Genomic DNA, 18,911 nt, shown 5'->3' on the forward strand with positions numbered 1-18,911 from the left:
TAATTTAAATATAATTATAGAATGACATATTATATATTTTGATAGTTAAATTGTAATTAATTATTAATAATTATATATAAAAAATAGAATAGATGAAGGAATGTCTTAGAAAAAAAAATTTTTAATTTTAGAATAAAAAATTTAATTTTAATTATAATAAAAAAATAATATATAATATATTTTAGTTATAAAATTAATAATATATAATAAATATAATAATTTTTTAGTAAAAATAATTTCGTAACCGTAGCTATGTCACTTCTCGATTCAATTCATTAGAATAAGGTTTAATTATTTTATTGATTTCTATAATTTCGTAAAATTTTAATTAGGTCTCTCTATATTTTTTTTTAATTGGTCCTTGTACCAATTTTTTTTTTCAATTCAGTCCCTCTTAAAAGGTAAATGATTTAATTATATAGGGATCTAATTAAGAAAAAAATTGGTACAAAGATCCAAATAAAAGGAAAAAATTATAGGGACCTGATAAAAATAAAATTTGGTGTAAGAACTCAATTAAAAAGAAAAAAATATAGAAACCTAATTAAAAATTTCGCAAAACTATTGAGATCAATAGAGTAATTAAACCTTAAAATAATGCATATGTCTACCTATTAAATAGATGCAAAACAAATAATAGGCGGCGTGTAAGATTATTCTAGAAGACATAAGTAGTATAAATAGAGAAGTAATAGGAGGTGAATTTGTAATTTGTAATTATTAATTAATTATTGTTAGTATATTTTTAATAGTATAAGATTATATTTAATAATATGAGATTATTTATTTATTTTTTGTTGGTTAAATATTAATTAGATTTTAATAAAAATGTTGATCACTTAAATTTTTTTGTATAAATATTATATAGAAATATGTATAGAGAAAAAGAGAATATAAAAGATAATTTATGTTTAAATTATCAACTAATTTAAATTAGGTGAATAATTAATTAATTAATTTATTTTATTAAGTATTTTGAATTTTATTTTATACATATAATAACTCATAGTTATTAACAAATTTGTAAACAAAATTTAAATTCACAATAAATTAATTTTTAATCTATCAAATGTTTATTTTAAAATAATAAAAAAAATTGAGTTACCACAATAAATCAAATTGCCATATTTACCAAAAGAGTATGAATGATATTATTGTTATTGTTTAAAATTAAAAGGAAAAACAAATTATTGAAAAAATATATGAATGAATGAATTTAGATCTTTTAAATTTTAGATTTTTATTTTAGAAGATAAAATAAAATATCTCACTATTAAATACTTTTTTTCTCATATTTTTTTTTATTCTACCTATAAAATAAATAATAATAAATCATATTTTATTCTCTAAAATGAATTTTAAAATTTGGAGAATTCTTATTAACTTAACTAACTATGATGATTGATGAGAGGGTACTGTGGGAAGGCAATTAAGTAGGTTAGGCGTTTTCCCGGCGCAGCTATCGACCGAATAAATGTGTACACAACATATTAGATACTGAAAATGAGTGAATTAAATCAATTAATGATTTGATTATGGATTGAGACCATAGCCTATATAGTATAATCTAGTACTATACTAGATACTTCAATTCTTTTATATGGGAAAATATATATCGTTTTCACTGCTTAAATAATGGCACCAAAACAGAATTGTAATTTCGATTTTGCCAAATAATTAAGTGAATTACCGTGATAAATAATTAAGTTAGCTTTCTTTAATTAGTCCTTTCATTTTAACATAGCTTGTTTGGTTTCTTTTTCTCTTTTCTCTCTTATTACTCATTAGATTAATAAATTATATTATATATATACTATCTCTAAGTGCTCCATCATAGACACATAGATATGAATAATAATCATACGTGAAATGATCTTCAAAATCAAATCAATGAAAAGAGAAATTATAATGTTGACTCTAACTTTAATTAACTTCAACTTTAGCATTTTCGAAAGCCATGCAAAGCAAAAGTGAGATAAAATCTAAGGGTTAAGGCGAAGAAGCCTCTTCTTTTTCTTTTTTCTTTTTCTTTGTCACCATCCCACGGGTGGCGCGGATAAAGAACGCGCAGAAAGTTACATAACTTAAATTAAAGCGTTAGAATTAGATTAAAAAGACGACACTAACAAAAAAAAAAGAAGTTTAGAAAAAACTGTATTTCGTTCCCTTTAATCAGTTATGTGTGTACGTGCTTACCCCCCAAAAAAACCCTACCACAATTTTCTGTTTTTTTTTTTTAAGTCATCTTGTTGATTAGGCAGTGCAGTACATTAGTCGTGCCCGATTTAATGAATATCACTTTCCATAATTGCACACTTTTTTGATTATATACATTATCTCGTTTTAATATAATATTTATCAATTAACCAGTTATTCTTTTTTTCCTTTGCATAATTTTAATTAAGCACAATAAATAAAATTATATTTTTTTGACATTTTAATAATATTAATTTTTTAAATAATATTTTTTAAAAAATATTATTTAACAATAAAAAATAATATTTTAATTTTAGTAATACTTTTTAAAATACTATAGTTGCTAAAACATCCTAGAATGACCCTTCTAATTATACTCTACTAAATTATTTGTAGTTTTTGATATTAGATTTCCTTGCAAACACCCCAAATTACCATTCAAATGGGCACAGAAAAGCACTTTAGGAGTTTAGAGTAAACACTTCGGGTTCGGAATATACGTAAAAAAAAGTTATATGTGTAAAATAATATTATAAAAAATAAGAGTAACAATCATCACCCTAATTATTAAATGAAGATATATTATTATAATTAATTTTTAATTTGTGTATAAGTGACTAAAATAACAATATTACGAACGAAAAGAGTAGTTAATTAGTCAAAGAATAGTTAATTTTAAGAGAGTATTTATTATCGTTACTTCAAAATAGTTGTGCCTTGGGGCAAAATTAAATATTTTACACTAGACGACTACGAGTCAGAAAAACGTAAGAATGAGTAAAACAAAATAATTACCAAGGAAAATAGCAATGAATGAAGAAAGAAATGCTTGGCAAGCAAGTTGTGAAGTGGTGTTTGTTGGTCATATTCATATAGAGGAAGATAAAAATAAAACGTACCCCACCGCCGGTATGAGACTTTTTCTCGTCAGCGTGACGATTGCGTTGACGTAATGGGAACACGATATAATAATATATTTATGAGAGACAAACAACTATGGACATTGAAGAGATATGTTGAGAAAGAAAGAGAGACAAAGTTTCCGCGTAGATAGATGAGAAGAAATCTTGAAATAAATAAATAAATAACAAAATCCAAAAAAGAAAAATCATAATTGGAAGAGGAGGAAGAAAAAATTATACTAACAAATTAAGAAATTCCCCAATAACTTCCCTCGAAAGCCACAAAAATTCAAAAGTTAGCATTTACAATTTACATAAAATTGTTTAGTTTTGATTCAAGGCTCTGTTAGTTTGTCTATTAATTATTTGATTTTTTTTGCTATTTATCTAGTATGTATGACTTTGCCCCAATTAATTTGAATTTGACTTCACCGAGTCGCATATCTATCTAAGGTAGACAAATTTCTTTTGTAAGTCTTTCAATTGTTATTTTTTAATTATGTTAAGTATATATTAAAAATTAGCTGTTAGATTAATTATTAATATAAAATATATATTAAAAATAAATAAATTATTTATATATAAATATATAATAATTAATAAAAATATAAAAATTAATAAAATTTATTATTTTTGATAAATATATCTAATAATTAATTTAATAATATATTTTAATTTATATTTTTAAATATATTAATTAATTATTGATTAAAAATAATAAATTTTATTAATTTTTTAATGTTCTTCTTAATTAATTTAATAACAAATTATATATATATATAAATATATATTTTATTTTTTTAGTCTTCGTGAGTGAATAATAGAAACGCTTTTGTCTTTGACACGAGCAAAAGAAAAGAAAAGAAAATATTTATTTCTCCGGATCTGCTACGTTACCAACAGCATATCTGCCAACTTCTGCCAACTCTTATTTATAATTGTGTTTCATGAAAATGTGTTCGTGGATGTGTCTAATAAAAATGTTTTTTTTATAGCTGTGTTTAATAGAAGTGTCTTTATAGATATATTTTCTGGATGTGTCTCTTTATATATATATTTAAAATATATTAATTATTAGATACATCCACGAACACACTTCCATAAAACACAATTATAAATAAGAGTTGGCAGAAGTTGGCAAATAATATGTTGGTACCCTATACTTTTCCTTATTTCTCTTATTTTTTTTCCCTCTTCCTCTCTTATCAAATACGCAATTCATTCACACCTGCCTCTCGTTCACACCACACCACATCCCTCGCAATTCACAAACCTACATATATATTCTTCTTTTCTTTTTCTCTCTCATCTCTCTCTCTCTCTCTCTCTTCAAATTCCATAACCCCCTCAAACAACATACCTCAAAACCTTTTCCTCATATACCATATTAATATTCATCACTGCTCCATATCCTTCTTCTTTTCCTTTTCTGGATGATTTGATCTGATTTAATTTGAATTGGATCTCACTTTCACTTCAAATCTTTTCTTTTTCTATTTTCTTTTTTCTTTTCGATAAATTATGGAAAGTCATCATCTCCATCATCATCATCATCATCATCATCAACAACAATACCCACCGCCACAACATCATAGTATTAGTGCAGCAACAACAACGAGTGCAGGAACTAATAACAACGTTGTGGTTGTTGATGTGACAGGAGATAGTAGGTTCCCTCAATGGAGCATCCAAGAAACAAAGGAGTTCCTAATGATCCGTGCGGAGCTGGATCAGACTTTCATGGAGACAAAGAGGAACAAGCAGCTCTGGGAAGTCATCTCCAACACCATGAAAGAAAAGGGTTTCCATCGAAGCGCTGAGCAGTGCAAGTGCAAGTGGAAAAACCTTGTTACCCGTTATAAGGTACCTTACCTTATTAATAACACCTTTTCTTTCCTTTCAATTATTTAATTATTAATACATCACTTAACCTCCTAAAACAAACAACACAAAACCGTCTCCTCTTCTTTTTAATATACACCCTCTTCCCTCTTCCCTCTTCTTTTCAATTGCCTTCCTTTACCGCATAGAAAAGCATATAATTTTATTTTAATTAATTCTCTATTTTTTCTTTTTGTAAAAAAAATTGTTCCTCTCTCTCTCTATATATAGTTATATAGTGTCGTTGTTAAGAGTTGTGTTTTGGTATTGAGATTTAAAAGGGATGTGAAACGATGGAGGCAGAAGCAATGAGGCAGCAATTCCCATTCTACAACGAGCTTCAAGCTATCTTCACCGATAGAATGCAGAGGATGCTTTGGGCCGAAGCAGAAGGCGGAGGCGGAGGCGGAGGAGGAGGAGGAGGTTCTTCTACTAACAAGAAGAAAGCTGCGACGGCGCAGCTGTCTTCGGACGAAGAAGAAGAGGAAGAGAGCGAATTAGGAGATCCTCAACAAAAGAATGTAAAAAGAAAGAAAAGATTAAAGAAGGTTAAGAGGGTGGAAGATAGTGGTGGTGCGAGTAATTTGAAGCATCTGAAGGGGATTCTGGAGGAGTTTATGAGGCAACAGATGGAGATGGAGGCGCAATGGATGTCGGCATTCGAGGCGAGGGAGAATGATCGGAGGTTGAAGGAGTTGGAATGGAGGCAGACAATGGAGGCTTTGGAGAATCAGAGGATAATGATGGAGCAGAGATGGAGGGAGAGTGAAGAACAATGGAGGATTAGGGAAGAAGATAGGGCTCATAAGAGAGATGCTCTTATCACTGCACTTCTCAACAAGCTTTCAAGACAACAAGATCAATAACCAACTTAGTTAGTTAGTTAGAGTTAGTTATCTTTGTTGGTTAGAACTAACTTCCTTTTCATATTGTGTTTATGCTACTGAATTCTCATGATGATGATGATGATGAAGCAAAGCTTAATTTGACACATTATGGAGGTTTGTCTTTATAACTACACTTTTTCATTTATCATATATATCAAACACTATTATTTTTCAACTTTGCTATATATTATTCCAATGCTTTTATGGTTCATTTAGTTGCATTTTTGGTTGGATAATATTAACGTATTTGTCTTTACTAAAACGTTTTGTAGGGTTATTACTAAAAATTGAACTTAAATTTTTAGATAATAACAGTTATAATATTATATCACTAAATTATTTCTATAAAAAATTTAAACTAAACAAGTGAGATACGGAAATAATTATATTTCTAATCGTTATTATACTTTTAAGAATTTCTTCTTTTTCTTTTTGAATTAGACAACTATCAGATAATAATTATGTATGTGCTTTTTGTCATGCAAGTCTCTCTGCCATAATTGAGAGATGACTAATTGATGTTTTTCATAAGTATATCCAAAAGGTTATCAATGGTGTTTTCATAGAGATTCCTCCGATAGTTGGTGTAGATGAATAGATTATATTATAAAATTGAACACAATTTGCAGGGCCTAACTAACAACCGAAAACGGGCAAAAAGAATTATGGACAAGGCATTGACCACAAGATAATGGTTCATCATGTTGTCTATTCCATAATATATATGAAGAGCACAGTTTTTAGGTTAATGGACCATTTTTGCTACAATGGATACTCATCACTACTATTACACATACACACACAATTACATTTGTTGCTTTCACTTTATTTTGATTAAAATGAATAATTTAACTTCTTTTATGTATCATGCTAAATTTCTATACTCTACTTCCATGCATTTCGGTAATTGTATTAAATGATGAAGTAGGGTTTTTAGAGTTGTATATGTATATGTACACATAATGCAATTGTTCCTTACTCTCATATTGTTTGATATCAAAAGGTATTCATCATAATAAAGGTTGTCGGTAAATGCATTGACATTAGAAAAGACATGTTGGGAGATTGAAGGTAAACCATAATAACTAATTAAGGAATTAAAGATAGATAGATAGATAATAATGATATGTTTATGAATATTTATGAAATATTTGTGAATTCAAATGATGTATGGAGGTTTAATTAACAATACTATATATATATATATGTATATACTTCACAAAAGAATATCATTATTTGATTACCTTTGAGTTGAATCATGATCTCATCCCAAAGTTTTGGATGAGATATGTGAGAGGTTAATTAGTTTGTATGGACGAGGTTTATTATTATTATTATTATTGAAACAGCTAGCTGATTCGGTTGTTGCATGAAAAGAGATATTCCAAATGGTTTGACATTGACATGTGCATGTGATGAGATATCAGAGCTCACACAATCATAGGAGTTGAAAATCCTTTGCCTCAGGTATGAAATTGTGACTTTATAACTATAGTTTCACAAGTATATATATATTGGATCACTTATATTTTTTTATATAAAATTTTAATATACTGCTAGAATATTCAAAGCATATTTAAAAACATATATGGCCACTCATTTTTTTCCTTTTACGTTTATACTACTTTTAAGTGCATATTGATATAAAAAAAAAAAAGAAAAAGAAAAAGTAGTGTCGGTTGGATATTATTTGAGTAAATAAATTTTGAACATATTCAGAAGACATACAAGTAGTTCTAATTAATATTAATCATGGTCCCATATCATCATCACTCTCTTACTTCCTTCGGTATGTCATGAATTTGCAATTTAGTGTATGCATCTAAAAGTTTAGTTGAATTTATCATCGCATTACTTTTTTTTTAAAACTTAAGTTCAGAAAAAAATAATATTAATAGTTTATTTTTAATATTTTTAAATAAGAATCTTGATTTTTTATTTATCTTTTAATTTTTTTAGGTTCATCAAGAATCGAATTTTAAATTTTTTAGATATAAAATTCTGAAATCATATCATGATACTACTTTTTTTAATTTAAACTGATATTTTGGATAAAGTACTAAATTGATAAATAAATTATTAATGCATCTACGGTTGATTTTGTGTCTCTGGAACTTGTACTTATTCTCTAGATTATTAACTTTGTTCTTGTACTACTGTCATGTAGAATATTTTGTTAATTATTTAATTTGACCTCATGGTGGACTACATTGAAGTTAAATAAAACTTTTTTGGATTCAAATAGAACACTTTAAACTTTAAGAACCAAAATAGGATTACACCTAAATGTAGGGGACCAATTTAATATTTTATCTTAAAAAAATAACATGAATATTTATATCCCTAACAAAATTAATACATTTGTGATTTGGTAAAATTTTGACTTTTAAAAATAATTTAATATAAAATCTTTGAAAGATATTTTTTATATTATAATAAATCATATTAAAAATAATTTTCAATAAATAAATTATAAAAATATGCTTGATAAAACTACTTTTAATATTTAAAATAACATATATATATATATATATATATATATAAAATAAAAGATATAGATATTTATTACTATTTAATATTATATAAGATTTTTAACTTTAAAAATACAAATTAGTTTTAAAAAAATATACTCATAGATACTTTTAAAAGCACATCCAACTTTTTAAAACTAAAAGCACAAATATATAAGAAGTTTTACCAACTAGGTCTAATTATATTATAAACATTACAATTGTGTTGTAGTGCAAAGATGTTAACTAAGAGATATATAAATCATCGAAAGATTGCTATTAATTAGAGCAATAAATCAATATTGAAAGTTTGAAACCGTGGGGTCTTGCATGCTGAAGTGATTCTGTTTCTCTTTTAATTTTAGGATTAGGAAAATAACGTACGTAGCCATAAAAACAAAAGAGGATCATTAGATCATAGGTATCAATCATAGAGAATAACTGTTTAACTCAAAAAAGCTGTAACAATTGGTGGAAATATTCTTAGATTCAATGTGAATAAGAATTTGTTTTTACTCTCAACTATTTGAGTAACTAGGAGAAAATTATTAGTACCAAAGAGACAAGACGTTAAACATTAAATAATAAATCAAAGCAAAAAAGTTTCTTGGCTTCTTATTATGATAGATATATACCACCTAAAATGTGAATAATTATTTTGCATTTAGATTTTCATATTATATATATATATCTTAAAATTTTGCAGGAGATCAAGTTATAAAAAATTGCCATATTATTATTGTGGTTTATTTTGGTGATTTCTTTTCAACTGTCTGTGCATTTATTTTCAAAAGCGATCTTAGAAATAAGTTGCGGATAAGTATAATTTTGTTTATACATAATTAAGTAATTAACAATAGAGTTCAATTAGAGAATTAATTAACATTTTTCAACTATATCAGTTAACTTTTTTTAATTTAAAATTCTAAATTTTAAATCTTAAATTCTAAATCTTAAATTATATACTCTAAATTCTAACTCTACCCTAAATTCTACAAAAATAAAAGTTAAATAAATAAATAAATAACTATTAACTACTTAAAAATTAATTTTCTATATCTTTTCTTAAAAATAATGTAGTTCGAATTTATGATTTCATGCATGCATATTACTATATAAGATTTTTACAGCAAGATCACTCTTAGTCAGGGACAGATCCAGAAATAATATTATGGGGGGCCAATAACACATATAATATTAAAAATTATGTAAAAAAAAATTATATAATATAAGATGTATTATAAGAATATACGGATAGAGAATATATTTTAAAGTAAAAAAATATGTGTATACTTTTTACTAACGAAGTGGTCGATTCTTCGTATCATAAAATTCACCGATAATAGAATTAGTGTCAAAAATTTCAACAATTTTCTTTTCAATATATAATTAAAAGACAATTAGTAAGAAATTCATCTTTTATTTTGTTTTTAAGTTATTTTTCACAATATTCATAGTTGAAAAAGATTTCTTAATTGTAGCAGTTGAAACAGAAAGAATTAATACCAAACGAATAAAAAATAGGCCACAAGAAGAAAAAGAATCACTTTATGAGATTTAAAATTTTTTATTTAATTAAAAAATATTAGTAATAATATTTTTTTCAGATTTTTTTAATATTGTTACTTATTTTTTAGATATTAAAAATTATTAATATTTAAATTTGACTGAACTTTTATTTATATTAAACTAAATACTAAATATCTTTTTTAAAAAAATTAAATTATACATAATAATTTATTACTATTAAAAAAATTGGAGGCGAGGCCGCCACTCGCCCCTTATATCCGTCCCTGCAGTCTTAGTGGCTTTGAATATTATGATAATTGAGTTATACTGAACTTGCAAAATTTTCTTGCATTATTTGTTTATTTATTTTATATTAATAACAAAGAAACAAAGCCGGTGCATGTACAAATTTCTTGCTTTAATTTCTACTTAATTAAAGCTGACATATATATAATAGTTGATGGTAAGATGTCCTATTTAAAGTTAGGACGATAGAGATTCATAACTTTCCTATATTTGAGTACCTAATTATCATGTAATTTTGAAAAGCAATTAAATCAATAAAAATGGTTTAGCAGTGTGAAAAAAAAATATTTAGATAGTAGACATAAGATTATACATCTATTGAATATAGTTAAGTAGTTAACTTGGTTACTAATATGCACTGGATCAGACAAATTAAATAATAATAATCTTGAGGTCTATTATTATTGAATATTAAAAAAAAATCTTAAAAACCAATATTGTATAACCAATATTGCAGCAAACATTCAATATATAAAAAAATATTTAAAACTCTTAAAAATAATAATATCTGAAACTCATTTAAAAAAATCTGAAATTTAAACTTAATAAAAAATCAATTTTAATAGATTTCATGTTGAATTTATTTACTAACTTGCTATAATATCAATTGAAATAAATTGCTATAATATTAGTTACCTAACGTTATTCTTAAAAAATACAGCTTTTATATTGTTATATGTGTTTGATGAAAAATAATAAATTTTTATATATAGTTAAAAAAGGGTGTATATACTATTATTTGGTTTTAGTTCTTATAATAAAATTAGGAATAAAAAGGGTGGTTTAACTTCCCAATCAGATGAAAAAGAAGTGAAATAAAGAAAAGTGGGCAACCTAGATATCAAGGTTACATGTCGGCAAACTTTATTTGGGGATTTGAGTGACAATTCGTATTTCACTAGAAACATCTGCGGCTGGTGATGAGGGCTAGCTGCACTTTCATAGGCTCAAAATAAATTTGAAGACTCATCATACATTTTTTTAAAAAAAATAAAATAAAATTGATAAAAATATTATTGCATATGATTTATCATAAACATGAGAGGAACATATATAAAGGGCTAAGGAATATAAAGTTGATATTTATCTTTGTTGGTGCGGATCGGATCGCCAAAGCTGAACTTTATTTGTTTAGATTTTGTAGAATTTTATAATTTTGCCTTTTAGGTCACAAAAGAAACCGGGTATTATTAGTAATCATGCAGTTTATTTTCGTTACGAATCCACTTCGAAAAAATAATTATATCGAATATGTTTTTTTTATAAGATTTTTTTTGGATTTATGTGAACTTTTATATTTTTTTATTTTTTTAAGAAATAACAAAAATATGTTAGCATTAATATTTGGTTTATAGTCTATTTAATTAAAAAATTATTCTATAAATAAGAGTATGATATAATAATATAAATATGTATGATATAATTAGAAACTTTAATTTCTTTTTTAGTTCTAATCCTAAAAATTTCTATCTAATTCTCTCAAATTATCTTTGATTATTTGTATCTCTTGATATAAAATGTTATCAAATAGTGTTTTCATTAAACACCATACCAACAACGCTTTACTGTGTTTTTTGTGGTGGTCGAAATTTAAACCACATTCCTTAGTATGTATGACAATTTTCGAATGTTCATAATGGTACTAACAACTATTGGTAGATTCTTTGTGTATGTATGGAAGCTATGGAATGCCAAGGAAACATTGGAAGCTCAACACATTTGGGAGGTTGAGAGAGATTGATCGGCCGCGATTTGATGTGGTTCTGGTAGCAAATTGGCCAATCTTTGAAATTGTATTCTTACATCGTTACTAACCAGATTTTCAACGAGTGTTATCAGATTTTGTTCAAAACAACATTTTAAATTGAAAAATTAATTTAAAGAGGGTTGCTACAAATACAAGTCTTTTTGGCTTACAAGTCTTACAAGTTGGCACAAGTCCAACAAAACACACGCATTACACTCCCACATTCAAGAGTAAATAAACGCACGTTATTCAACCACTTCCTGTTTCTAAAGCGCACTACTCACGATGCATTATGAACGACTCTTCTTCTTCTTCCTCCATGAAAACGAGTTTCTTGCCAAATTTTAAGATAATGGAACTTCAGAAATACACCCAAACGATTACAGAAATACACCCAAACGGTTACAGAAATTCACCCAAACGATTATAGAAATACACCAAAAGGATTACAGAAATACATCCAAAGGATTTAAGAAATACACCCAAAATTCGTTGAAGTACACTTTATGCATAATTCAGAACTCTTTTTCTTACTCCTCCTCATCTTCTGCTGCTTCTTCTTCTTCAAAAATGATTTCAGAGCTTGATGTCAAAAAACAATGGAAATCAAGAATAACGAAGAAAGAAAATAGAAAGAAAAGCACATAAATGAAGAAGGAGAAAGAGAAGGTAAGAAACGAAAGAAAAGAAGAAGAAGAAGAAGAGGAAGAGGAAGAAGAACGTGCCGCAAGAAGAAGAAGAAGATGCAGTGAAAACGTACAGTACGGTTCAAAGCGCGTTAATATAAATGACTTGTAAAGACTTGTATAAAAAAACGCTTGTTCTTGGAGAATTATTCTAATTTAAAAAAGCAATGACCATATTTAACGGTTATAGTGGAGTAGTTCCAAAAATTACAAACAGAAATGATGGAGACATTAAAAACAAACCTTGTGGTAGCAATACGACACGAAACGAAGGAGATCGGCCATGGTCTGAATCCTTAACAAAGAATAGATTGATAAAGAAATAAAAGATAAACAAAAAGATAAATATCAAACTGAATAAAAAAATAAATTAAAATTGAAATAGAAATAAAAAGGATAGATTGAAATTGAGTACAAACAAAATCACTCTACTTCTATCAAATTTCTTGACGCAACAAGAAAGAGACTCTTCAACTTAACTTGTCAACGTTATAGTTTGAGAATTGATTCAAAATGACTCTTCAATCTTCTATCCAATTTCCCGATGCAACAAGAGAGTAACTCCTCAACCTCAATTGTCCACACCATGATTTTATTACGAAATTTAAAAAGAGTTTTCAAACCTCTAAATCATTCTATACTATGGCTACAATAGCTAAGGAGGTATTTATGACCTCTTATTAGATTAAAACAAAGAAAACTTCAAGTATGGCAAGTTCTACCACCGGAATTGTCAAACCTGTGGACAACTGTCATGAATGAAAAAGAGGGCTAGCATAGTAGAGGTGCCAATGGCACCTCCGGCAAGTTGGGGAAGGATGACAATAATGACCCAGATTTGAGGTGACTCTGCGACGACAACGAAGCCAGAAACAGCGCTGAGGTCGGCGTTGATGAACAGTGGAGATCCATTCCGTCGCGTCCCTCCTATTGTAGCCAAGCCACCACCACTTACGCCAACTTTGAATCAACTCATTGTGTTTGATTTTTGTTTGTGGCTTCAATTTTTTCAATAAGATCCCAAAAGAATTTTAAATTTTAAAAGTAGAATAGAAATGAAATAGCAAATATTTTTTGAGGATTTATTGTTGTTAATTATAATTAGGTTATATATTTTATCACAATTTTAAGGATAAAATTATTTTAAAAAAGAGAATAATATTAGAATTAGTATTGGACTTATAAATAGAAATATAATGTAATGGTGTGGATATGTATGATGTAATTAGAAATTTTAATTTCTCTCCTTGATTCTAATTCTTGAAATTTCTATTTAATTCTCTTTGATTATCTCTCTTTTTTTGTATTTTTTGATAAAAAAAATTTTAATACAATATTATAATTTTTTTTTTAAATTTAGAGTAATAAAGAAGACGCAGCAATATTTATATTTTTAATAATTTTTATTTTATATGAATTTTAATTTCTTTTAAATTTTAAAAAGAATATATATAGTAAGAATTTCTTTTTTTTTTTTTGCCATATAAAGTGGTTTCTGTTTCCTCAATAAAACAGTAAGCGGTTTGAAATTCTTTTCCTAAGAACACGGTTTTACAATAAAGGATGTGTGTCATATTCTGTACAATAATATGTCTTCAGAAAATAGCATACCCTAGCTAGTTTGTTTGTATTTAAGTACTATTTGTCTGTTATAAATAATTTTCCTTCAATCACATTTTACTTTGTCTCTCTATATAAATAGTGGTAGTAGAATTTCTTCTTTTTCTTTTTCTTTTTTTTTTGAAAGTAAATGACTTCAAATAAATAAAATCACTATAATTTTTTTTGGTGACTTAATAAAATCACTATATTAGTACAAAGCAACTACTACCCGAAAAAAAAAAAAAGACACTATTAGTCGTGAAAAACTTAGAAGGGAAACTAGATTTCGTTGCATTATGATATTGCTTGATAAATATTGGACCAAATAAAAAAAAGTTATAGTGGCTAGAATAAAAAAAGTGATTTATGTATAATAATTCAGATAGAGAAGAAAGCAAAAGTGTGTACAGTAATATTGGTACCACTTACCACCATAATAATAATAACAATCATGATTGCTTTCGTTTATTATCAATTGCAATATTATTGAATTAATTAAGATTGTGTGGACCTATATGGTTTCCATTTGAGATTTTTCATTTATTTATTCTTTTTTATAAACCGAATGAATCCGTCTAATTCTTTCTTTAACCGTACGCGAATTATTCACTCAAGGACAAATAATTGTATGCGGAATATTTTTTATTTATAACTTATACAAAACAAGAGTAGCATGGAGAAATGATGATACATTATTAGACATATGTGCTACATGTGCACCGACAGAAAATTAAACAGTGTGCTCTCAACACGCAACAATGGAAGTTATTAATTGCATTTACTACCACACTACTCATCGTCATCATAATTGATAATAACTATTGTGTCTGCAACATTTATTGTGCGCCTATGAAGCTGTTCCCATAAATTTTGTTCTCTTTGGTTTTTTCCTTGGAGTAATTTACGTGTATAAATCGTTTGAGTTGAGATATTACGCAATTATCTTGATTGAAAATTATATATATTTTTGTATTTTTATTTTGTTTTAAATCTGTGTAATTTGTCGCACTCTAAATCATTGAGGTTTTCATGTAAATTATTTAGGTTACAACCATTTAAAAAGAAACTGCGTAACAAAATAGATCGTTGTGGACTAAAACGATTTAGTTACAAAGAAATAGACCTAGAGTGATTCGTTAGAGCCTTTGACGATTTAGATCGGTGGAGAATTTCTTAGATAATTCGTAACAATAGACAACGAATTAGTGAGGCCAATGCCAAAGGAATAGAGTATACTAATCCGATTATTGTTGCGCAGTTTCTTCTTAAATCGTTGTAACATAAAACAAGTCACGTGAAAACTTAAAATACGGTTTAGGATCTAAAGAATTAGACAAATTTAAAACAAGACAAACATGTATATAATTTTCAATCAAAGACAATTAAGTCATAAATTACCCTGTTTCCTCTTTCTTTGTTCCTTTCAGAAATGCTCGAGTTCAAATAACGCGTTTCTGACAGCAAATATTTAACAAAGATAATTGTATTATAATGTTTAATTAACGTGAATATTATTTTAGTACGTAGGTAATAGTATGTAAAAATACTTTTTATAGTTATAAGCAAATTAAAGGTTGCTTGTCCTATTTTAATTTGTTTTATTAAAAATAAAAAATTGGCATTTTCTTGCTTATGCATTGTATTCTTTAAAATAGTCAACCGTGTTCAGAACTAAGTACTGCGGTGGAGGAAAAATTCCTTGATTATTTTAAACAAAAGCAAAAAGCTAAAAAGAGTGGAGATTGACTGATCAACAAGGTGGATCAAAATCTGACCCACATTTTGAATTTTGTAACTTTCTTGTTAATGTTTTTCTTTACCTCCTTTTGATTATTAGTATTAAACTATAGTTTGCCTTTTCCACTAAAGGATTTGATTCATTATTTTTTAAAATTTTGTGGAACTGTTTTGGGCGTGGAGGATCGGAATTTGGGACACTGTTGATCCGTTCAATTCGTCCAACACAATGTTTCGTTGGTTAATTATTAGTTTTGAGCATTTGAGCAGTGACTTGGGAGGCTCCAAGTTCCAACAATATTATACCACGTCTGTTTACTTCTTCGTCGCTGTTCCTTTCAGTAGACTAAAACAATGTTGAAGACTCACGTACAGTTATTTTTATGTGAAATTAATAGTTAAAAATCGTTAAATAATAATTTAATTAAATTTATTAAATCAGCTTATGCTTCTCAAATATCAAATTCACGTTATCACGAAGACGACTTTTTAAGTTTTCACCTAAAAAAAATGAAAAAAAAAGGAAAGGTAGAAAAGCAAAGTCAATTAAGTTGAACTTGAATATTAGTATGTGTCTATGTGAGACAAGAGCTAACTTTCAGTTGGTGAGTATTGAAAGATTAACAGACAGATCAATTAGTGTTGGACATTAAAAGTAGCTTTATGTGTATATATATCTGAATAGAAATGTGATTAGGCGTACATTTATTGAAGAATAATTACATAAATAAATTTAATATTTCTGGTTACTAAGAGCACCTACAATAATGGTTAGTATTTATTTTATGGTATTTACTTTGGTACGATGATAAATTTATACACATCGATATTATAAAATCATGGAAAAATTCAAACACGATACGTGTATGATATTTTTTACGTTAATAATTAATTTTTTCTTTTTTTTAAATACATATCATATCAATACTTTTACTAAATTACCCTTATACTTTAATAAAAATAAAAAGTAATTTTTATTTAATTTTACAAAAAGACTTAAATATCTTTTTCTTTTATATTAGACAAAAACTATCATAATCCTTTTAATTTAGAAAAAATATCATAATCCTTTTAATTTAGTCAAAATTAAATTAACTTTGGCTTTATATTTTTAATTTTGAAACAATTTAAAAATCAAAAGTTCAAAACAAAAACGTATATGAAAAAAAAAAAGTATTTGATCTTCTTTAGATTTCAGTGTTCTTTCTCTTTGGACAAAGAAAAAGAAGAAGAAGACAAAGTTCTGCTCGAATCGTATCTCCTCTATGCCTATTTGTCTCTGAAAAAGAAGAAGAACCCAGTTCCTCCACGACCTCCTTGTCGATTTTTTGTTCCTCCACGGCCTCCTTGTCGATTTTTTATTCCTCCATGACCTCCCCGTGTACGTGCTCAGCAACCCGTCAGAGGAGCTCTTGCTGGTTACTAGAGCCTCCACTGGCAAGAACCTTGGCCTCTTCCGCTTCAACAAAGACGACGTCCAAGCCCTGCTCCGTTAGGTTTCCACGGTCGACCTTCGTCTGCGTGACAGCTCTAAAGTTGTTCCCATTGCGCTCAACAAGGTTTCCTACGCTGCTCCTCTCTCTCTCTCTCTGTGTGTGTGTGTGTGTGTGTAATTTGATTCACCTTATGATGTTTTACTGATCCACTTTATTGAATTGCTTGGTAATGACTTTTATTGATGACAAATGGTGAGAATGGATCCTCCAACAGGCGCTTAAGATCTCCATTACTTATGCAGTCATCTAGTAGAATTCATTCAAGAGCCGCAACTGCGTTTTCCTCCAATGCATGTAAGCGATTGGATTCGTTTGCCACAGGAAAAAAAGTGCATTCTGTTGAGAGTAATTTTTAGAAACAAGAAAGTTTGATCACTCAGTCTTGCTCATATATTGGTATCTAATTTTGCATCATGTGCTGATATGAAATATTTTGTTTTGGTTGCAAGTGATAAAAAAATTACTACTGAAAGTGATTTCAAAGCATTCTTCATATTTATCTAATTCCAATCTTTCTAGTTACTCTATTGGATGCAGAGGAAAATGTAGAATCACTTATAAAGCTACTGGTTGATTGCATCTTGGAAGCAAAAGAAAATATTGATGGAAACTTTGTTGCTTCTCTTCGTAATGAAAACATGGTAAATATTAATGATTAATTTCTGGGTCAGTTTTCTTATGACCTGCAGATTAACTTCATCCCTTAATTTTGTGATGAAGGATTTCGTTGGACATCATAAAGACTAGAAAGTTGTATATTATCACCGTTCACTAATAATTGTCAGTTTAGCAAAATTGGAACATTCTACATTCACAAATCAGCATACTATCTTTGTTTATGATTGTACTACTTATTTATGCACTGTTTATGGATTTCAACTTTGGTGACAATTTTCTTTTCATAACTATGATTGGTGACAATGTTCTCTTCATTCAACGTGAATCATAAATAGTTGCTAAAAGTTTAAAAAAGGAAAATGTTATTAAAAAGAAGAGTGAAGTAGATGTTAGTACAGAAGAAAGAAAAATAAAATCCTATGTCATGAAGACAATGAATAGAAAATGCTCAGTATTCATTGAAAGTATTAAAACTAAATCATAGTTATAAGCAATGACAAATCTCAGAGTTACAAAACAAAATTGAGCAACCTCTTCAACTTGAATGATGAAGTTTCTTTCTTTACACAAAAATCAACTGTGCATGACATGTTTGATGTTTTGTTTTTCTTTTTATGTATATTGTATGGTAACTTAAACTATGCACATTGTTTTCCTATGCCAAAATCAATAAACTTGCTAATCACAGAGTTTTTTACTGTATTAGGTGATGAATGAGTTTTTGATGGTATAGAATTTTACAAATAAATCCTTGTTGCTAGCATAGTTTCTAAACCAACAAATACTCCTCTCATGCAAAAATTTGGTTGTCACAAGTAACAAACCCCTAAAAAT

At 27.4% G+C, this 18,911-nt stretch overlaps 1 protein-coding gene across 4 annotated transcripts; it reads left to right on the plus strand.

The window, feature by feature from the left end:
• Nucleotides 1–4,335: 4,335 nt before the first annotated feature.
• Nucleotides 4,336–12,088, plus strand: LOC107637926 (trihelix transcription factor GT-3b). Of its 4 annotated transcripts, none has more exons than XR_015880663.1 (4): nt 4,345–4,961; nt 5,261–5,980; nt 7,216–7,333; nt 11,851–12,088. XR_015880663.1 is itself a non-coding variant. In XM_016341167.3 (2 exons), the coding sequence occupies exons 1-2, from the start codon at nt 4,620–4,622 to the stop codon at nt 5,843–5,845; spliced, it is 927 nt and encodes a 308-aa protein (XP_016196653.2). In that variant the 5' UTR covers nt 4,336–4,619; the 3' UTR covers nt 5,846–6,049. The 4 variants fall into 4 exon arrangements, 1 of the variants encoding a protein (XP_016196653.2); XR_015880664.1 differs by having other exon boundaries at nt 4,361–4,961; nt 11,873–12,088; XR_001619622.3 differs by lacking the exons at nt 7,216–7,333; nt 11,851–12,088 and adding an exon at nt 6,496–7,199 and having other exon boundaries at nt 4,361–4,961.
• Nucleotides 12,089–18,911: the final 6,823 nt, after the last annotated feature.

The sequence above is a fragment of the Arachis ipaensis genome, chromosome B4, assembly GCF_059453495.1.
Source record: "Arachis ipaensis isolate K30076 ecotype BB chromosome B4, ASM5945349v1, whole genome shotgun sequence".
Lineage (NCBI taxonomy): Eukaryota > Viridiplantae > Streptophyta > Magnoliopsida > Fabales > Fabaceae > Arachis > Arachis ipaensis.

What these genes read in the sequence shown, in the direction of transcription:
- LOC107637926 (XM_016341167.3), top strand. Translation starts at nt 4,620, where the DNA reads ATGGAAAGTCATCATCTCCATCATCATCATCATCATCATCATCAACAA. An exon ending in ACCTTGTTACCCGTTATAAG is followed by an intron (nt 4,962 to 5,260) that starts GTACCTTACCTT and finishes GAGATTTAAAAG; the next exon opens with GGATGTGAAACGATGGAGGC.